This window comes from Drosophila novamexicana, unplaced genomic scaffold (genome assembly GCF_003285875.2).
Source record: "Drosophila novamexicana strain 15010-1031.04,08,12 unplaced genomic scaffold, DnovRS2.1 tig00000024-arrow-pilon, whole genome shotgun sequence".
In the NCBI taxonomy this organism is placed as follows: Eukaryota; Metazoa; Arthropoda; class Insecta; order Diptera; family Drosophilidae; genus Drosophila; species Drosophila novamexicana.
In genome coordinates this window covers 591838-611176 of record NW_020824768.1, presented here as the reverse complement: position 1 = coordinate 611176, position 19339 = coordinate 591838, and the positions used below count along the sequence as shown (strand labels likewise).

The window sequence follows — 19339 nt, the reverse complement described above, 5'->3', positions numbered from 1 at the left end:
GGCGCTGATTAAGCGAAGCTGAAGCCGAAGATTACCCTGGCCAGATAAGCTGGAGCTCCTCTCCGCCAGCAGCCAGTTGTGGGTGCGTGCGTGCTCAATTATGCAGCCGGGCATATGGCCTGGCACTTGGGTTAAAGGTAGCAGCCGGCGCGAGACGCGAGATCATGCATAGTCATTCATTTGGCCAGGCGGCCCTTGGTAGCCGGCAGCAGGCATATCCATTAACAAGTCAATTAAAATGCCAGGAAATGGAATTGGCAACGAGGACGACAACGATTGCAACTGCCAACTACCAACTACCAACTGGAAACTGGCAACTGGCAAGTGGCAACTGCCACTGGCAACTGCATCTGTGATGCGCATCTTGGCAGGCTTATCTAACGACTCCATTTGGCTGACCGACTCCGTTTGGCTACCAAGGCGAACCCGTTGTGCGCACATTAAGCGGATGCGCGTAATAAATTAATAAAGCCAGCATTAAATGCAATGCATATTCAATTAACAATGTCGCCCGACTGCGCACCGCGTATCTGTCAGATACATTTGGCATTTCGAATGTGCTTGCGCGCATTTCCTGTCAACAGATACTCCCCCTCCCCATCCCCCTCCCCCTACCATCTTCCCCTAATACAATGTTTGGCGCCTCCGCCTTCTTTCTTTAACTTTGTTATTATCATCACATACGACACCAAACATCGAGCCTGGTACGTTTCGAGCATATCAATTGACGACAAAAAGAAATTTTTTCTTGGTTTCAGAAGAAAAATATAACAAAATTAATTAGAATTAATTTGAGGTTATGTTCAAGAAGTGGACAAAATAAAGGAATGAGAAATTTCAACAGAAAAATTACAATTAACAAAATGTTTTAATACAAATAGGTATTTAAAATAAAGTTTTCTACATATTAAATTCGGGGTTCAATTCGAAAACATAAGAGAAGTAATTTTTATATTACAATTTCTTATTTCAAACAGAAGAAGAAGAACATGAATGCAAAAATTACAATTCCCAAACAGTTTTAACATTGTGGCACAGTTGAAGATATGTTAGGAGATGATTATAATTCCCTAACAGTTTTAACATCCTATCCTCAAGAGATCTGCAAAATAATATTATCTATAGGGAATCAAGTGTTGGTATCAGATTATTGGTATAAAACTTATGCATTTTCATAAAAATATTGTGTTCCTGGAATTCGGATTAGATTAAAGATTTGGCCACTTAGAGAAGACATCAAGATTAATCGATAAGAGCTATATTGAATGAATAAAGCATTTAGAATTCTCAAACAGTTTTAAAAGAGTCTTAGAGACTGCCCGAGGTGAAGGAAAGTTTGGCAGGAATATTTGAGCAATGCTTTTAATTGGCGCCTGAGTAATCCCTCTTCGGAACACATTCAAAACTTAACGAGGCATAAACTCTCGATATATTGGAAATGTAATAAAAAGAGCACAGAACACACTCACCTCGTTGATCTCATCCTCCAGGGCGCGCTGCCGCGTCAGTTGGCGCAGGCGCTCGCGTCGCTGCTCCGTGAGCTGCTCGAGACGCTGTGCAGCACGATCCACCTCGCTGTAGAGCAGCGTCACCTTACGCAGCTTATGGTCCGCGTCCAGATGGTAGGCACTTGGATCTGGAGCAGCAGCTGGCGCGGGCGCAACTGTGGCTGGCGGCGCATTGATAGCACTGGCCGCCGCCTGGAGGCGCACCAGCTGGGTGGCGCCGTGCTTGCGCAGATTGTGCAGCTGCGAGTCCATAAGGGCACGGCTGAGGGCACGATGCTGGCCATAAAGCTGACGGCGCGTTGGCAGACCCAACAAGTCGGCGGCGCGTATGTCGCTCAAAGCGCCAACCAGACGACCGCCGGCCGCCGAACATTGACGCTGGAACGCCTCCAGCTGGGCAAAGAACTCGCGCCACTTGCGCGCGTCGTGATGATGCTGGCCCCGGAGCGCGCCGCTCGGCAAATGCGGTGGCGCAACACTTGTCGTGACTTGGTCCACGCTAATGAATTTAACCAAATGCGATGGCTGCGACTGCAACTGGGACTGCGACTGCTGCTGCGACTGCTCCTGTATGTTTTAGTAGAGTGGGGGAGGAGGAGGTCAGAAAAACGTAAAGCCGTCATTAGTGGCCAGAATCTGTGGCTCTTGGGCCGTGTAAAGCGGTTTAATTGGGTGTCTGTGTCTGCTGTGGGGCGTCAGCCCAGGCAGACGGCGGCCCTCCTAATGATTTCATTTTGTGTGCTGCAATCGCAAAGGTCAAAGCCTGAACTTACCGTTTGATCACAGCTATTGCTGCTGTTCTGCTGCTGCTGTTGCTGCTGCTGGTTGCACAATTGCAGCAAATTCGCATCGAGGCAAACGGCCAAGATTTCACAATTGCCAATTTGCTTGCTTAACAATTTGAGGCTTTGGCAAATTAAGTCGATTACGCATAAATGTTGCGACTTCTCGATGGCAATTAAAATGGTAAATGTTTGCTGGGCGGGTTTCAGTTGTTGTTGCTGCTGCTGCTGCTGCTGCTGCTGCTCCGACTGCAACTGCAACTGTTGCTGTTGTGCACTTTTATGGGCAATGCTGCAAATACATAAGTTAAAAGGCAATGAGTCTCCGTAAGAAGTGCACGGTCAGGCGCCCATAAACAACGTCAAGTGTGTTGTTGCGGCTGTGTGTGGTGTAAATTGTGAATGTGGCAGGTTGCTGGTTGCCGGCGCGCAGTACCCAATGCTGGCAACGCCCAAAACAAGTTCAGCTTAATTGGCAATAAGCGGCCTCTGCCACTTGGCCACAGCACGGCCCACAACTAGATGCTCGCCTGTGGAGCTGTTGCTGCTGCTGCTGCTGCTGCCACAAAGTCTGTACCTTTGAGTGTATCAAGCTGCGGCCAGTTGTAAATATGACAAGTTGGTAGCCACTTTTAATCAGCGTAAATAAAAATTGAAAATTGCCGCTAATGGCAGCTAGCCTATTAATAAAAAGCCCAACAGGCACTTCTTAACACTTTAGCCAAAGTTTTATCCAGCTGCGCATAGTTGCCGACCCCCCTGCTCCCGCCTGCCTACCTGTTGCAGCACTAACTGTAAATGCATGCCAACGTCTGGTTAGCCAGTTTTGTTCTCACAGAGCTCAGTGCGCGCGCGCGGTCCACCCCCGTCAGGAGTCCGCATTTCAGTTGATATTTGCACGCAATGCGCATGCGGCGGGTCGCGCTGCAAGTGGCAAGCGGCCAAAGCTGCGGGTTGCAAGTCTCAAGCTTCATCATCAGCGCTGGCATGTCTCGGGCTTAATGATGCCGCACACAGCACGGCCATCAAAAGCGTTTGGCATTTCAATTTTAAAGCAGCCTACACATGAACTTAGCTGCCAGCCACATCCAACTGCGAAATTTACAACGAATTTGCAATGCTCTATAAACTAGTTATGCATCTGAATTCTTACAAATTATCATATTGATCACTATGTTAAATTTATCTATCTTTTTCTAGAGCAACTTAGGCTTTTGTTCAATTTAAAGATACGAACTATTAAATCTATCAACTTTCAGTCTCGTAAAGCTAAGATTAACAACTGTATTTAACTAACATATTTGTGGGATAAATTCTGTTAAATATGTTTAACATAACAGATTAATGTTATTAAAGGACCTTTATGGCGTGACCAATATATTCTTCTGTTATTCTAATCTTTCTTATATCTACATTTGTGGGACATTTTAACAGCTGTATATTAAGTTTATACATACTATGTTATGTACATGTTTTGTGATCTTGCGCTGTTAATCAAATGTTGTGCATTCATTAAGTCTGTTATTACTGCACATACTTCAGCTTAATATAGTTAGGCAATGTTATTAAAAGAGCTGTTACTATTTTAAATCGAAATGTTAAGTTTCCTGAGGGCAGCTTTGTTATACTTAACAGAAACAAATGTTATAAATATTTCAGTGTACTTCGCCTGAGGCGAGTGCAATAAAATATGAGTGCAGTCCTAGTCCGGGTCGTTCGTGTGTAACCCGAGCTTTCTTTATATTTGTATTATGCGCAGGCATGCATATTAATACCTTTGGCACTCGTAACAGGCGGCATTTAAAGATTCCCAGAAGTGCAGCCCCATAAAAACAAATTTAATTGCAGCAAGCTGTCACACACAAGCCTGCATAGAGATGGATCATTGTCAGAGAGCCAGAGGAAGAGGGGGAAAGGAGGGGCCATCGTGGATGATGTAAGTTTTGGATAAGCGACAAGTTGCCAAAGACAACAAAAACAAATGAAGTTTGCTGTTGACACTGCGCCCAGTCTAAGTTTAACTCCGAGTCTGGGTCTGGGTCTCTCTTGGTGAAAACTTTACACAGCTCAAATATTTAATATTTGCGTGCACAGTCGACTGGCATTTGGATTTGGACAACCAAGCTAATGAATACCTTACACATGTCGACAAACAAACGCAAATAATGTCAATGGATGCGCTCTGCGTGCTGGCCAGGTGTAGTGCGGGGAGGGGGCGGAGGAAGATGGCACACCAAGTGTGAGTGGCTGTCCAAGTCCAAAGCCTCAAGTCATTCACGTCGGACGCACGTCTGATGACGAGTTGTGCCAGTTTTTGGGAGCGCAGTTTGAGTACGAATAATCAACGCAAATGTTTGTCAAAGTTTTCTACACGATTTGGCCGCATTTTAGCAATTGGCATTGAAGCAATTAACATGCAGCTGGAGCTCAAGCTGAAAACGGGATTCTACAGCAGGAATTAGAAGCTGAAGCCGAATCAGAAGTGTAATCATGGGAAATGGGGAATGCTTGAACGGGGGGAATGTCGTAAGTGGCCAACGAGTGTGTGTTCTACCTCTCCCTCTCCCTCTCTCTCTCTCTCTCTCTCTCTCTCTCTCTCTCTCTCTCTCTCTCTCTCGGTCTCTCTCTCGCATGTCGATTTAGATCTCACAGATTGTGCTGTGATATTTCCAGGAATCGTGGTGGAGAAGCCAACACAACAAGCATTCAACGCTGGGCCACAAAAGTTCACATCATAAATTCAAAGTGTCACGAATCTGTCTGAAAGATCATTCATATGCCTGCAGCAGCAGCTTCCTCTCCCTCTCCCCTCTCTCTCTCGCTCTCTCTCTCTCTCTATCTCTTCCCCTCTCTCTCTCTGTCACTTCTGCTCTGCATTTGTCTCCTTCTTGCGCTCGCTACAAAGGGAAGCCGCAATCGCCGAGTCCCTCAAGCGACGTGTCTGCCATGCTTTAGTAGAGCCCGCAAATGTTGCCTGCCTGCCAGCCAAACTAGAATTCTAAGCTACACTAGACAACAAAGCTGAGGGTGGGCCCAAGTTTAATCAACTATTCTGATAAGTGGGTCACCAAAAAATAGCTGAATATTGAAATATTACGAAATTATTCTAATGTGGGTCACATAATAAAAAAGTGCCTTTAATCTAATCAATGCAAGTACTAATATAATATAATATATATTATATCTACATCTATTTAATCTTAAAAATATCTATGTAACATGTGAAATTCAGGAGGTTTAGTCAATGGTAGAAATGTTAACTCTATCTTTAAAAATCGTTTAGATTAAGACTCAAAACTTTTTAAGCAGACTCTGCCTAAAGTATAATTAACCCAACCATTGCATTTATCTAACAATATTTGTTAGCTGCAAATTTTGGGTACTGATCGAATTTAGCCCGCAACTTCTATATGAAAATATCTACGGATTGCGATATCTTCAGTAGAACGGGCAGCTATAAAAATAAAAGTTTAAATAATATTAATATATGACAAAGCAAGGCTTCAAACAAGCATAAGCTGAAGCTGGGTCAGTAAGTTTGAACCAGCGACTTTTCTGATTTTGCAACCCACACATTTTAAAGAAACAACTTTAATCTAAGCTTCAAATCCAAATGCCATTTCTTTAGCTGCTTAGACAACTTCTTCTTACTATTTACTTGGTTTTCAGATTTGTTGCATAGTGTTATCGACTTAAAGCTGAAGCTTTTGTTCTATTTTCTATGGCAAAGTTCTCAGCATTGAATGCAAGTGCTGTTCGATGTTTTTGTTGCTGTTGTTGTTGTTGTTGCTGTTGTTGCATGTTTCCTTTTAGCCAAAGTGGCAAATTGACTGGCATGCATATTCTTAAGCGGCAATGAGTTCGACTGCCTGATTGCCAGACAGCCAGACGACTGAGCGAGCGGGAGAGAGACAGAGAGAGGGGGGTGCGAAGGAGATGGCTTCACCGGGCAAAAAGAGAGTCTCCCGTGCCCGGCTAGAACATCTTAGTGCAGCTTAAGTGCAGCGCCGTCTTGGTCTTAGTCGTTCCCAGCGCCAGTTGGGGCTCTTGGGCAGTCTTTAACTGCACATTTGCATATCTGCTCGTAAATATGGATGGGCTGCTTGTGAGTCTATGAACTTAGATCTTTTTTTTCCTGTTGCATGCCCCGGCGACGAGGTACAAATTGAAATGCCTGGACTGAAGTGCGGGGCACACACAAACACAGCTGCGCGCGCTGTGCCCATTCCCATGCGTTTTGCATTTGACATTAAACTGGCCGATTCTGATTGAGGCAATGCCCCTCCCCCTACACCAGCTAACCACCCACAATTGAACTCACCTGCGCTCCGGTATGGTGCTGTAGTAAAGCAACAGTGTGGCCAGCTCATAGCAATTGAGGCCCGCGCCGGCAACAGCGTCCGCATCCACATGGACAAGTGGGTCGCCTTGGAGGGTGCGTGTGCCTGCGAATAGATGCAAATCGAATCTGAATCTCAATTGCTCTCTGGGTGGTCGACACAGCGTTAATGTGCGAAAAAGTGTGTGAATTAATTGAATTGAATCGCAGTCGGAATTGTGGCTTTCAGTTCGCATTGAAAAGCGCATTTCACCCAATCGGCTGGCAGGCAAATTGCCTGACGGGGCGTTGCCAGGTGATTCGAATTTTCCAATTTATATTTATAAGCCAAATTTCGGTTCGACTCGTTTCTAGCGAAAGTCTAGAATTATGCACAGCAGCGCGGCAAAATGGAAAGTCTAGATATATATATATATATATATGTATATATAGATATTTACCTGGCAAATAGACGCCGCTGTTCAACAGTTTCTCGGGCAATTCGCTGATCGAGTTGGGCGGCAACAGTTCCGTCTCTGTCTCCGTCTCCATCGGCGACGACGGCTCCGGCTGCGACTCGCTGTTCGCTGCGAACAAAAATTGACAAATTTGCGCACATAAATATACAATATTTTTATATATACATTTCAGATATGGGTTAATTGCAGTTTAAACGCTTGACGAAACCTTGAAAACTGGTTCAGGAACTGCGAAGCTCTTTTATTTTTTGCATAATAATGCCGTTTGATTAATTTGGCGACAGCAGCAGCAGCAGCAGCCACAGTGGCCCACACACATCACATCATGTCCGTTTGGGGGTGGGCGTGGCTGGTTTAACCAGTTGCCCCATAAATTTCCGTCCCGGCACTTTCGCGTGCGACAATTTTTGTTTTTTTTTTTTGTTATAAATGCGACACATTGCAGCGTCTGCAGAAATTCCGCATCTCTGCGCCCGTCGCCCTCTCAAATGCACCGCCACCTGTGCCGCATATAAATGCCAGGTGCTCGACGGTGCCATTGCATACATAAGTATGTAACTCAATACCCTGGCCACAAATGCCCCCGCACTTGTCAGCTGATTTATGTGCGCTTGCAAATTGCACCCACACACCCGAAATGCGACTGCGAGTCGATCGCATTCCGGCGCACATTGGGCCAAGATAAGCATCTGTGATCCATTTGCTTTTGGGCAAAACCCTAAACTTATCGCACACCATGAACTGATCGAATGGAATGTAGCCAAAATTAGCTGTTGACCTAATTTGTGGAGTTAAGGGAGTTAATACTTTTTCTATAATAAACAGCATTGGATGACAAAGACGTTAGTTTTTCAGTTTTTGCGTATAATTCGCAAGTAGTTTCAGATTAGCTAGAAGCTCTTTAAACGTAAGACCTGACGAGGATCTATAAAAGAAACATTACATAACTTTGAAGCTCTTTATAAAAATGATTAAGTGAGACTAGTGAGGCGAAATGGAAATCTTATTTGCCTTGGGTTTTACTTATAGTTATAGTAGGCTGCAGCTTAACTCGGGTTAGTTATTGTTCTCCACTAAACTGTCCCACATGAATTAATAATTATAAATATTGAAATTTTCTTTTCTTAATCCTTTCATTTATACTTTACCATATTCGTGCTAAGTTATGTATATTAAGTTATGTTTATGTCTCTTTATATTCAAATAATATTTATGTTTGTTCTCAAAGTTCGCTTCAAAATTTGCACACCTTGCCCCACTGTGCATTGCACTGGTTTGGTTTCTCATTTAATTTTCATATTTTAGGCTTTGACAAATTAAAAGGCATTTGCACCGTTGTTGCTGCTGTTGCTGCAGCTGCTGCTGTTGTTTTTGTTGTCGTAGAGACAACGATATTTTGTGGTTAACCAACGCCCGGCGGATGCTGTGGGCCGCCGTTGTTAATGGCTAATGGCTTTTTGTTGGCTTTTGTGGTCGAGCCGTGGGCGTTGGCAACGCATTCTAGTCCCCCCAGCTAACCGTGGTTGCAATGGAAACTGCAATTCAAAGCTGGTCAACAACAAGATATTGAAACAACGATACACAACAATGTATAATCTGGTTAAATTCTGTTCTATATTGTGATATGGCCTATGGAATACGCCGCCTCGCTCTTGCCCTTAGACATCGATTTAGTTTCCAGTGCGTAATGAGATTGACCGTGAACAGAACAAAGGCAAACCAATAGCAATTGGCGAAAACAAACCAGAACCAATGGTCCTGGGTCGCATAGAGACAGCCACGCTGATAGAGATTCTCCGGTTTCTCGTCCTGGTTGCGATAGCAGGAGGGCGGCACATTCCAGGTCGTATTGGCATTGCCATAGCTCTTGGGGCCATCAATGCCGCAGCATTGGTAGATGCTCTCGTAGGTCATCAAATTGTCTGTATAAAAACTGCGCACAACCACATAGACATCGGTATACTTCACCACACTCATGCTCCCGGCGATCAGCAGGAAGAAGCCCATCGTATAAGCAGGAATGATCGCCTGCGAGCAGGAATACGATTGACGACTCTGCGCTGGCTGAGTGTGTGCGTCTATCGACTTACCGCCAGCAGGAGGTTGCCCATTTTGCAGCATACCCAGCACAAGTCGACGAGCAGCAGCAATATGCATATGCCCTCCACCCAGGACAAGAGCACGTACAGGGTGCCAAACTCATAGTCGGTGCCCAGCTTGCAGAGCACGTACACAAATTGGAATAGCGAACCAAGGTAGAGATACTGCACTGTGGCAACAGCCCAGCTAAATTATCAACATATACCATATATTTATGTGTCGAGCAAATTTACCGTCAATACTCCATTGAGCATGAGGCAGGCTCCGGTCAGCTGTTGACTAGTGCACTCCCACTCGGTTTTAAAGCACATCTCACAGCTGCCGGAAAACCCAAATCACAGCCAGTTTTAGTTTTTTTTTTTCTCTCTCTCTCTGTCTCTCCCTCTCTTTCTCTCTCTCTACGTTGACATAAGGATAAAAGTGTAGGTTCTACGAAGTAGTTAATGTAAGTAGTAAGTATTTCAATTCGTCTAAAGCAAGTGTGCTCAAGTAATAGCTTTTAGGATATTTGCATTGGCTGCTGATTGTTACTTATTTAAGAAAACTTAAACTTAGCTTTCGGAATAATTAAATATATATTAGAAGAATATATGAAAATAAAAATGTACAATGTGATAAATATACGAATTGTCTTCATATTAATATATCTGCAGTGAAAATTAAACATGAAATACTTAAGATTGGGAATCAGCTACACTTAATGAAAGCGTACAAAAAATCGAACACTCTCAGAATCGATCTCTATCCATGACTTATCATATTTGTTGCCTTGGTATAAACTTCTCTAGACTTTACATCAATAATTAGTTAAGATCCAAATCTTACAGCTCATTATGCAGACATTCGCAAACATTCGCTATACTTGTTTCTTATCACACTTTCGCAATTTCGATTTCTAGTCAAAGTACAAAAACCAGCGAAAGCTACAAATGCGAAAGATTTAGCATAGTACAAATAGCTGAAACACACTTTCACTAGAATTCTGTACGAAAATCTACAATCGCAGCGCGATTAATTGAATTAAATGCTGGCAAATTTATGCGCTGAAAATATATCAAATTAACGCTAAATTTGCGAGCGATATCAAATCGTGTTATTAAACCAGCCCGAGTTTGACTTCAAAGCGCCGTTTTGGATCACAAAAAACCAAGTGCTCTAGTTGGGGACTGCCTGACTACGAGATACCCTGACAAATATGCCAGCTTCCTTTCATACACACAAACTCTTATGAATGTATGCTGTGCTTCTTCTTACCTTAACATCACACTACGTTTGGGAACATATTCTTGATTAACTCGGTGTTTATGATCCGATCGGAATATTGCAGGGCTTTAATGTGATACTTATCAAGAACCTACATACGAAGTGTGGTGTATCTAGCTCTTATAAAAAATCATGCCACACATTCTATATCCATAGATATTATGAAAATTAAAGATATATCGAGGAAAACGACAAATGACAAAATGATGGACCTGGCTAGATCGACGCAGCTCCTCATCTTGATCAAGAATATATGTATATGTTTAAGGAATGGGAGACGCTTTCTTCTGCCTGTTACATGCACTTGCACAAAACTGTTAAGCCCTCTTAGCCCAATTTTTATTGAATACAGGGTATTAAAATGAGCTCAACTTTGGCTGCGGGGCGTTTAATTGAATATTTTTTTCAGTATTTCTGCTGTTGGGGGGGCGCGACGGGGCGGTTCGATTTGCATAGCACAATTGCGGACTGCATAAACGTTTTTTTTTTTCGCTTTGTGTGTGCTCCGGCGGCAAAAACAAATAAGCCAAACACCGCCCAGCAATTGAGATAAGCGTAGCAGGCCGCAAGTTGCAAGTTGCAGCAAGTGCAACTGGGGCAAGCATACGGGCCACAACTGGTTGGCCCGCGCGGCGTATGCGTAATGCAGCATTACGTATACGTATCTTTTAGTTATTGTGCATGCACTTACCCAGCGCTTGACGCTTCTCACCGCCGGTTGCCGCATCGCTTGCCTCCTCGTCGCTGTCAATGTGCGGAAATGAGTTGCCCAGACAAAACAGCGGCAAGGCGGGCGATGTGGATGCCACAAGCTCCGTGCTGTTGTTGTTGTTGTTGTTGCTGTTGTTGTTGATATTCAAGTGGTTGTGGAGCTCCTCGCCGGCGCTGCTGCTGCCGCTTGAGCTGCTGCGCTCGCTGGCATTGCTGTTGCCCGACGAGGTGGAGTTCATGCTGTCCTGCCGATTGGTCAGGCGCCGGAGCATGTAACGATTGTTGAACAGTTTGTTTTTGGTAATTAAATCGCTGCGTCTCAGCGCGCACTTTGGCGACCCAATGTTGTTGCTATTGCTGTTGCTGTTGTTGTTGTTGTTGGCCTCATCGAGCTGGTCCTCGCCCAGGGCGAGCGGCATCTGCAGCTCGTTTAGCGACACGCGCTCAATGCTGCGCTCCACGCTCACAAGCAAATTCTGCAGCAGCTGCGGCAACTCGATGCCATCGTTAGCCTGCCCCTGGCCCTGGCCCGGACTCTGTGCGTGTCCTGTTGCTGCCATTGCCGCCATAGACATCTCTAGCTGAAGCACGCTCAGTGTCTGTTGTTGCGAATTATTGTAATCGATATGTAGGCAGTTACTCTGTCCCTGACTCCCCTCGTGCTCCTGCTGCTGCTGCTGCTGCTGGGACGAGCGCCAAACAACATAAAGCTGCGGTGTGGCCTCTGCGTCAGAATCTGCAAATTTAAACAGAAAATATGAATGCAAAGACATGGATTTATTAGTAAAATGGAAGTATTTTGTAATATGAGTTAACTTGGGTTAGACTGAAGCAGGCTGTCAGACTGTTGTCTGCTTTGGGGAAGGATTTGTAGGTGGATATAAAATTCAGAGCGAGTTAGGAACTAATACGAATAGAGAATATTTTGGAGCATATGTAGCTCTCAATAAAGTATGGCTTCAATACCTCGTCAGCCTTTACTTAGCAATAATGGAAAGTTCCTCAGCTTCTTTGCATTTAAGCCATACTTTATCGAAAGCTTGACATCAGCAGGATAAAAGCTTCAAATTGTCTCTGTTCTTTTATAAACTTTTACTGCATTCCTAAACTAATCTATAAAATAACAGCTTATTATGAAATGAGTCAAATGAGTCTCTCAGCTTTCAAAGTATCGCTACCAGACTTAGCATAGTTCCATTTTGTACTTATGTCGGACTATATCCTAGAGCTGGAATAAGATTGTTCGACCGATAATTAAGTTCTTGTATGAAAATCTTTCCTGTTATTAAAGATATCTTGACCAAGTTCGGATATGACAAGTCTTAGCATACTTCTAACATATAAGCTAACCCTTATCCATGTCGGAATTTTTTAACATATAGAAACATTAAGTCCTTAAATGTGTTTTTGTATGGAAATCTTTTCTATTTTACAAGTCAGGAGCACTACGCTCCAAATAAGTGTTGCCTAAATTTTAGAAAATATTTGCTATAAATGTATGCTTTTAAATTTACTGAAATAAAGAAGTTCTGGCAATTTTCTAAAGTGAAGAAAACCAACTTTCTTTTCAAGGGTATCAATATGTTAAGTTTAAAGAGGTTGCATTGGAATACGTTCTAGGACGTGCATGCACAATTGAGGTTCTCTCCAATTCTGGTAATTTGTTGAGTATATTGATGGCTTGTTGAGTGCCGACCCACTTACCCAATTTGACACACAGATAGAGCTCGGCTGGTTGAAGTGCGTGCGCGATTTCAGAGTCGCTCAGCTGCAGTACGAGCGCTCCATTGGATGTGGCCAGCGGCCAGCCGGCATGCCATAACCAGGACTGTAACGAGAGATCGGAGATTGAGTAACGAAATCATTTGCAAATTTTTATTATTACGACGATTACATGTTTGCCGGTTCGGTTGCGGCCCAAAAGGCAGCAGCTACAGTCAAATTATGTAGACAACAACACCCGCAAGTGTTAAGCTGCAAAAAGGAAACCGAAACCGACAAAAACAGAAAACAGAAAACTGAAAATCGCTTAGGCTGAAAAGCGCACTAAAAAATTGGCCCAGGCTGTCAGATGTAGTTGGGGTCTACCTGCCTCTCCTACTCCCCCTCGCTGTGTGTGTGTGTGTATGTGTGCTTGACTGTGGGCCTATCAGATGGCGAGTGTGGCCGGACTGCCCCAGCTCGCAATGCGGCGAGTGGCGACTTGCGATGCAAAATTATAGATAAATCATGCAAGTCAAACTTTAGCAATTTTTGCTAATTTTTGGTTATTACCCACAGCGTTTTCGGCTCAAGAAAAACAACAAAAAACATAAACGCGACGTACAAAAATTCAGAAAGAAAAACCCGCAAAAGATTTCACCCCTACGGGAATGTGAAATCGAACTTGCAACTCGCAGAAAAAAAATAAACCCGAAAAAAAAAACATCAACAAAATAAAACTCAAGAGACTTGCAACAGAGTTTAGAGGAAGAGCGAGAGGGAGAGCGAGAGCGAGAGCGAGAGGGAGAGGGAGAGAGAGAGACCTTCGGGTCTGCGGCGGGTCGACTGCGATCCTTGCTCGCTATTAATTGTTATGACGCGAAAATGTTTTTCGCATTGTTGTTAATTTGCCAGAGCCAGAGTGCGGAAAATGGTCAAAACGTTCACTCAAAAGCCAGCGAACAAAAATTTAAGAGGTGCGCTCACATTTGGCTTGATTTATAGCACCTTTTGACTCAACACAAAAGCTCTGATATTTTATAGGTAACACACAACGTGGCTGTTGTTGTTGCTGTTGTTGCACATGCCACAGACCCCACACAGCAGAGACAACAGCCAACATAAATCAATTGTTGTGCGGCCAGGCAGCGCGAGGGGTGGCTGGCAGGGGGTCTGGAGAGGGGGGAGGCGCTGTGCGCTTTGAGACTGCTCCAAAATCCATTCAAACAGAAAATGATCAATTTTGTCATTTGATCAAAGCCGCAGAGCAACGATCGCAACGCATCGTTTACAATCGATTGAACAAAATGATCATCGCCACACACAGCAAATGCCAGCAACAACAACAACAAAAACAACAACAACAACAAATAAGAATGTGGCAACCGGCTGTAACCGACTGCACAATACTCGCTCAGAGCTGAAGACTATTCCTCACATTTATGAAGAGATAACATTTGTTTGGCAAAATATTTTTATGTTTTTAGAAGAGCTCGAGAGCTGCAGAAGCTTATCTTCCAGAGATAGATTGATTGAATTTTAAAATCAAAATATATAATATAATCCAAAAAATATAAGATATACAAGTACTTTTCATTTTATGGCAATTTATAAAAAAATAATAATCTAAGAGCTTATATTTGTGGACCTTTGATTTTTTGATTTGGAGGAAATTTATTTTGTGTTTAGTTAACTTTTGTAAATTATATAAAAAATACTTTTAATTGTATGGCAACTTTGAAAATGGCCTTGAATCGTTTTTCGTTTTAATGGAAGAAAATTTCTGTTAATTTTGTTAAAAAGATAAAAAGACGTTTAATTTAGTCAAACACTTATTATTCAATTGAATACACCCATTTCCGCACGGTAAACGAGTATCAACAACAACAACAACAACAACTTCCCCACAGTCAGTTTCGGCTTGGCAGTGTATGGATTGGGGGTAGGGTGGGTTGCGGGAGGGGTTATGCGGGGGGGGGGGGGGCAACATTGTATAAGCCGCTGTCGCCACATGCTAAAATGATGCTTCTCGTGCAACATTTTCTGCTTGATTGACCGCCAATTCCAGGCCAGGCCAGGCAGTGGTTGTGGTTGTTGTTGTTGTTTCTGTTGTTGCTGTTGTTGTTGTCGATCTTCAACGCTGGGTTCTAAATCATGGAGCATAGTCGCCGCTTCGGTTTCGTCGTCATTGACCCAAATGCGCGCGTCGCTCGGACGCCGCTTGTCATTGTCATCGACGGCATCGCTGGCATCGCTGGCATCGCTGGCATCGCCTCCAAAAGCAGCCTCAGCCCCAGCCCCAGCCCCAGTTCGATTTTTGTTCTTTTGAAATGTATTTTTAGATTTTTCTCTCTTTTTGTTAGAATTTTTGCCCATTTTGGCTTTCAGAGTCAAGTCAGCAAATTTTTGTTAGTGGATCGCTTCGCTGTTTTCAATTTGCTGCGGCGACAAATTTCCGTTCCATTGGCGGCATTTTTTGTTTTAGTTTTTTTTGGCGCAACCCATAAATATGGCAAGTTTTTTTTTTTTGTTTTTGTCGAGGATTTGTCTGAATCCTTTCAGAATTTGGGCTCACAAAACAGACGCATTTATCATTGTGTTATTCTGTGCGGGTTTTTGCAACATTCCCACGCCTTTGATGTTGAAAACTAAATTACAGTCGTGCGGTCCGCAAAAAGTCAGAATACATATGTATGTGCGTCTATGTATTGGGTAAAAGTGAAAGTGAACGGCGAGAGAGATACCCTGCAGGCATTTGATTAGCTAGAACTTTGCAAACCTGTTCATTTACTTGAAATTGTGGTATGTATAACTAGAAGTTCTTAATAATTGCAAACATATCTAAGAACATGCTTTGCATGTTGATTCAGCTGTGCCTTTGCAACTGAATTACAGGGTATTTGTACGCATTTCGGCGCGCTCTGTTAGTAATCAAGCCGACATGCGGTGGCATTAGCATATATGCAGATGCAGATATAGATATATGCATATACAAAAATACACACATCCGTATCCAAATCCGAATCCCTGTCCCGGACCCGGACCCGGTCCGCTGTCGATCCGCTGTCGGTCCGCTGCCGGTATCGTGTGGCGCCCAGCCTATGCCAATTATTCAGTGCGGGTGCCGTCGCACCCGGATCGGAACAGGGACGGGGATAGCGACGATGACGATGACGGGGCCGTTGGGACCACCACGACGGCGCAATACAAATTACGCATGCAAAGGCGCACAAAGGCGTTGCACAAACAGAGACAGAGTCGCAGTTGGAGACAGAGAGGGAAAGGTAGATACACACTGCCGCACATGCATTTGGCGTGTTTTCTTAATAAATTATAGAAATATAAAATGAAAACAGAGACAACTTGTTGGCCGCTGGCCTGTGGGGTATAAAAAGTGCGCCGACGCCCAGTTTATAAATTTGTTGAATTTATTTTTGCTATTTTTGTACTTTGTCTATTGGGAGATTTTGGTTGTTATTTATTTTTTTTTTTTTTGGAATTTTTGTTTGGCTCTAACAATAATTAATATGTTGGCAAAAGGGCCACACCTGGTCAAAAGCGCCGCTGGCGCAAATTTTAATTACACATACGCCGCGTAAGCAGCATGAGAAAACGTTTCGACAGAAGGCCGTTAATTTGGCGAATCAATTTGATATTCGCGTCCCTGACGGCTTCTTGAGGGCTTTGTGACCAATGCTTTGTGGGAAATGCATTGAAACTCATTTGTTCAATTTGGGCTTGGATTGGTTTGGCCCAAAAAATAATGTGTAATACATTATGAAATATGAGTGTGAAAAAAATCAAAGTTTTCCATTTACATAATTCAGTTACGCCAAGCGTAACGAGAAATAGACAGCGAGTAGCTAGATTAACAGGAGAATTTGGCAATGTTAAATAACAATACGCACAAGAAGATAAAATTAGCAGAACTTAACTAAAGGGAAAAATGAACATATGTTAAAAAGGACTGCTTAGCTGCCCTAAGGCAATGCCTAATAACATTATGTAGGCAGTGGTGAATAATGTTAAAAAGGGCTGTTCAGCTTACATAAGGCAATGTTAAGAAACATAACTTACGCAGCAATGTTAACAATGAACCATGTTACGTTGATTGCGCGGAAGAAAATGCTTGGCTGAAATTAACATAACAGAATGCTAGCTGTAGCTTAGCAGCAGAGAATGTTAACAAGAACAAAAATACAACTTTGAAAAATACACTCCATTTGAACTTTGACTAAAACTGAGATCAGTTTTTTCCTTTTGATTATTTGCTATCATAATTTATTTTTAACACTGAAATGCATTTCCATTTGGCATTCCAATGAAAAGCATCTGCAAATCGCCTACCGCTGCAATTCTTTGAACTTTTGCACAAACAAAGCGAGTGAATTTATTGCAGTCAACGTCACATTTCCGCTTCATCTACCAGAACGGCCGTCAAGAGAATGGCACCACCAGCAGCAGAAGCAGAAGCAGCAGCAGAAGCAGAAGCGGCAATGGCCAAAGCCAGGGCGCAGCCACACCTACAAATTGTTTGTTTTGCGGCAGCAGGAGCAATACACACACACACACACACACACATGCAGACATATGTAATATGGCATGTATATTTTTGCATGTCGCTGGCGCAGCTGGCGCTGGGGCAGGGGCACGGGCGGGGCGCAGCGTGACCAAAATAGATCAGGTCTAGGCTGTCATGCTTGTTGCATGGCCGGAATGCAAAGGCAGACGAACTCCTGCACCCTGCTCTCTGCCCCCCGCCCCCCTCTCAACTCTTTATACAGATGATGGCATGCCAAATTCAGCTGTTGTTGTTGCTGTTCTTTGGCAGCTTTGGTGTGCATATTTTTGTTGTTGTTGCAACTTCTTCAAAGCGGCACTGGCAGCTATATGATTTGGGCATCGTCTGCAAGCAGGAAGTGTCTGCTTGCGCTGCCCGTCAATCGGGTGTTGAAATATTATAGGGCAGTCGAGATCAGAAAATAATATAAAAAAAAATAAAAATACAAAATTATATGCGAATCAGGCACTTCACAGCCTGTCAACTTAACGGGCTTAAGATAACAACAAAAGCGCATTTTCGATTTCGTGGCAACTTCAAAGCCAGATGCTGCTGCTGCTGCTGCTGCTGTTGCTGCTGCTGCTGTGGCAAGGCTGGCAAGGCAGACAAAGTTGCGGCAAGTTGCTGTTACATCAGTGCAGTGCACGTAATGCCACAGAGGGACCCGGGATTGAGACAATGATGCGATCCGATCCAAAGCGATGCGATGCGCTGCGAAGCGGCTCAATTACGAGTCCAATTGGCGGCGAGTAACAGCAAAAACCGGTACAAACTTAGAGGCTGGCTGAGAGCAGATATTCTTCTGCCGACAGTTTGTGGTTGTGCCGGGCTACTGCCTGCTGCTGCCTGCTGCCTGCTGCTGGCTGCCTGCTCCAATCAACCACTTTCAGTTCACAGCTGATCATGAACTTCGGCAAAACAGCTGAAAACGAGTTTTTATAGCCCCATGGCATAATAACAGAAAAACAAGAAAGAACTAAGAGTTGCCGCACCACGGCGAATCCTAAATACCCTTGCGAAGAAAGGGCCTTGAGTTGAATTATGCCCGACTGTTCCTATACAAAGAATATATCTTAAAGTGTGTCGATTGGATACATTGGCAGAAGACGTTGCTCGTAATTGCTGTGTTTGATTGAAATTTCTTGAACAACAGAATAACTTTGCATACAATAACTCGGTTCTACGACTTATATTTTCCCCAGAGCTATATGATATAGTAAACCGATCTGCTTAAATATATGGAGCATGGTAGAACTCGTAAATGCCAAGTTTAGTCACGATATAATGAGAAACACAAGAGTTATTTATACAGAAATTTAATTCTCGAGCGTTCATTCCTATGGCATCTATGGGATATAGTGTTTCGATCTATCCCATCCCATCACTTATACTTTTTGCAGCCCAGAGAAGCAGCTGTATCAAATTCTAAAGAGATAGCTTCACTGGCAGCTTAGTTCACATATGTATACTTAATCAAATCGCCTGTTACTACTACTCAAGAATATATATAAGCTATATGGCAACACACAGCGTTACACACTTGGCGACAAACTAAAAGAACTCTCTGATAGGGTAAATTTAACAGCAAGCATAACAAACTGTGGACAAAAAGATGATCTGGCTCGGTCTGCGACTTAGTGTTGGACTCTGATTCTTTCGGTCTGCGTCTCGCTGGATAATTGAAAAAGTTGTTAGCCACATCAATTCCAAAAACGGCCGTAAACTTGTTAATGCTGAAACACATTAAAAGCAACGCCAATAACTGCGTCTGGGCCATAACCGAAAGGGTTTTTCATTTCTAACCGAGTAGCTGTCTTCGATTTGCTTTTGCTTTTGCTTTTTTGGCCAATAAGGAAGTCAAATTCAATATGAGAAAAATCACAAAATGAAAATCAACGAGTAGCTATTTGTTGAGC

At 43.4% G+C, this 19339-nt stretch overlaps 2 protein-coding genes across 3 annotated transcripts in view; both read right to left on the bottom strand.

Annotated features, from left to right (window-relative positions):
* LOC115770999 (rho guanine nucleotide exchange factor scd1) overlaps positions 1-19339 on the bottom strand; it is a 49300-nt gene that overhangs the window by 14017 nt on the left and 15944 nt on the right. For both annotated transcript variants that reach the window (XM_030716499.1, XM_030716500.1), the window contains exons 4-9: positions 12866-12989; positions 11142-11897; positions 7070-7195; positions 6612-6735; positions 2282-2582; positions 1470-2075 (exon numbers count right to left, since the gene is read on the bottom strand). In XM_030716499.1, the coding sequence (XP_030572359.1) occupies positions 1470-2075; positions 2282-2582; positions 6612-6735; positions 7070-7195; positions 11142-11897; positions 12866-12989 (2037 nt within the window). The remainder of the gene's footprint in view (positions 1-1469; positions 2076-2281; positions 2583-6611; positions 6736-7069; positions 7196-11141; positions 11898-12865; positions 12990-19339) is intronic.
* On the bottom strand, positions 8672-9568 carry LOC115771000 (protein late bloomer-like). Its single transcript, XM_030716502.1, has 3 exons — positions 9421-9568; positions 9178-9351; positions 8672-9115 (listed from the first exon to the last, which is right to left on the bottom strand). Exons 1-3 carry the CDS (start codon positions 9496-9498, stop codon positions 8717-8719), a joined length of 651 nt encoding a protein of 216 aa, XP_030572362.1. The 5' UTR covers positions 9499-9568; the 3' UTR covers positions 8672-8716.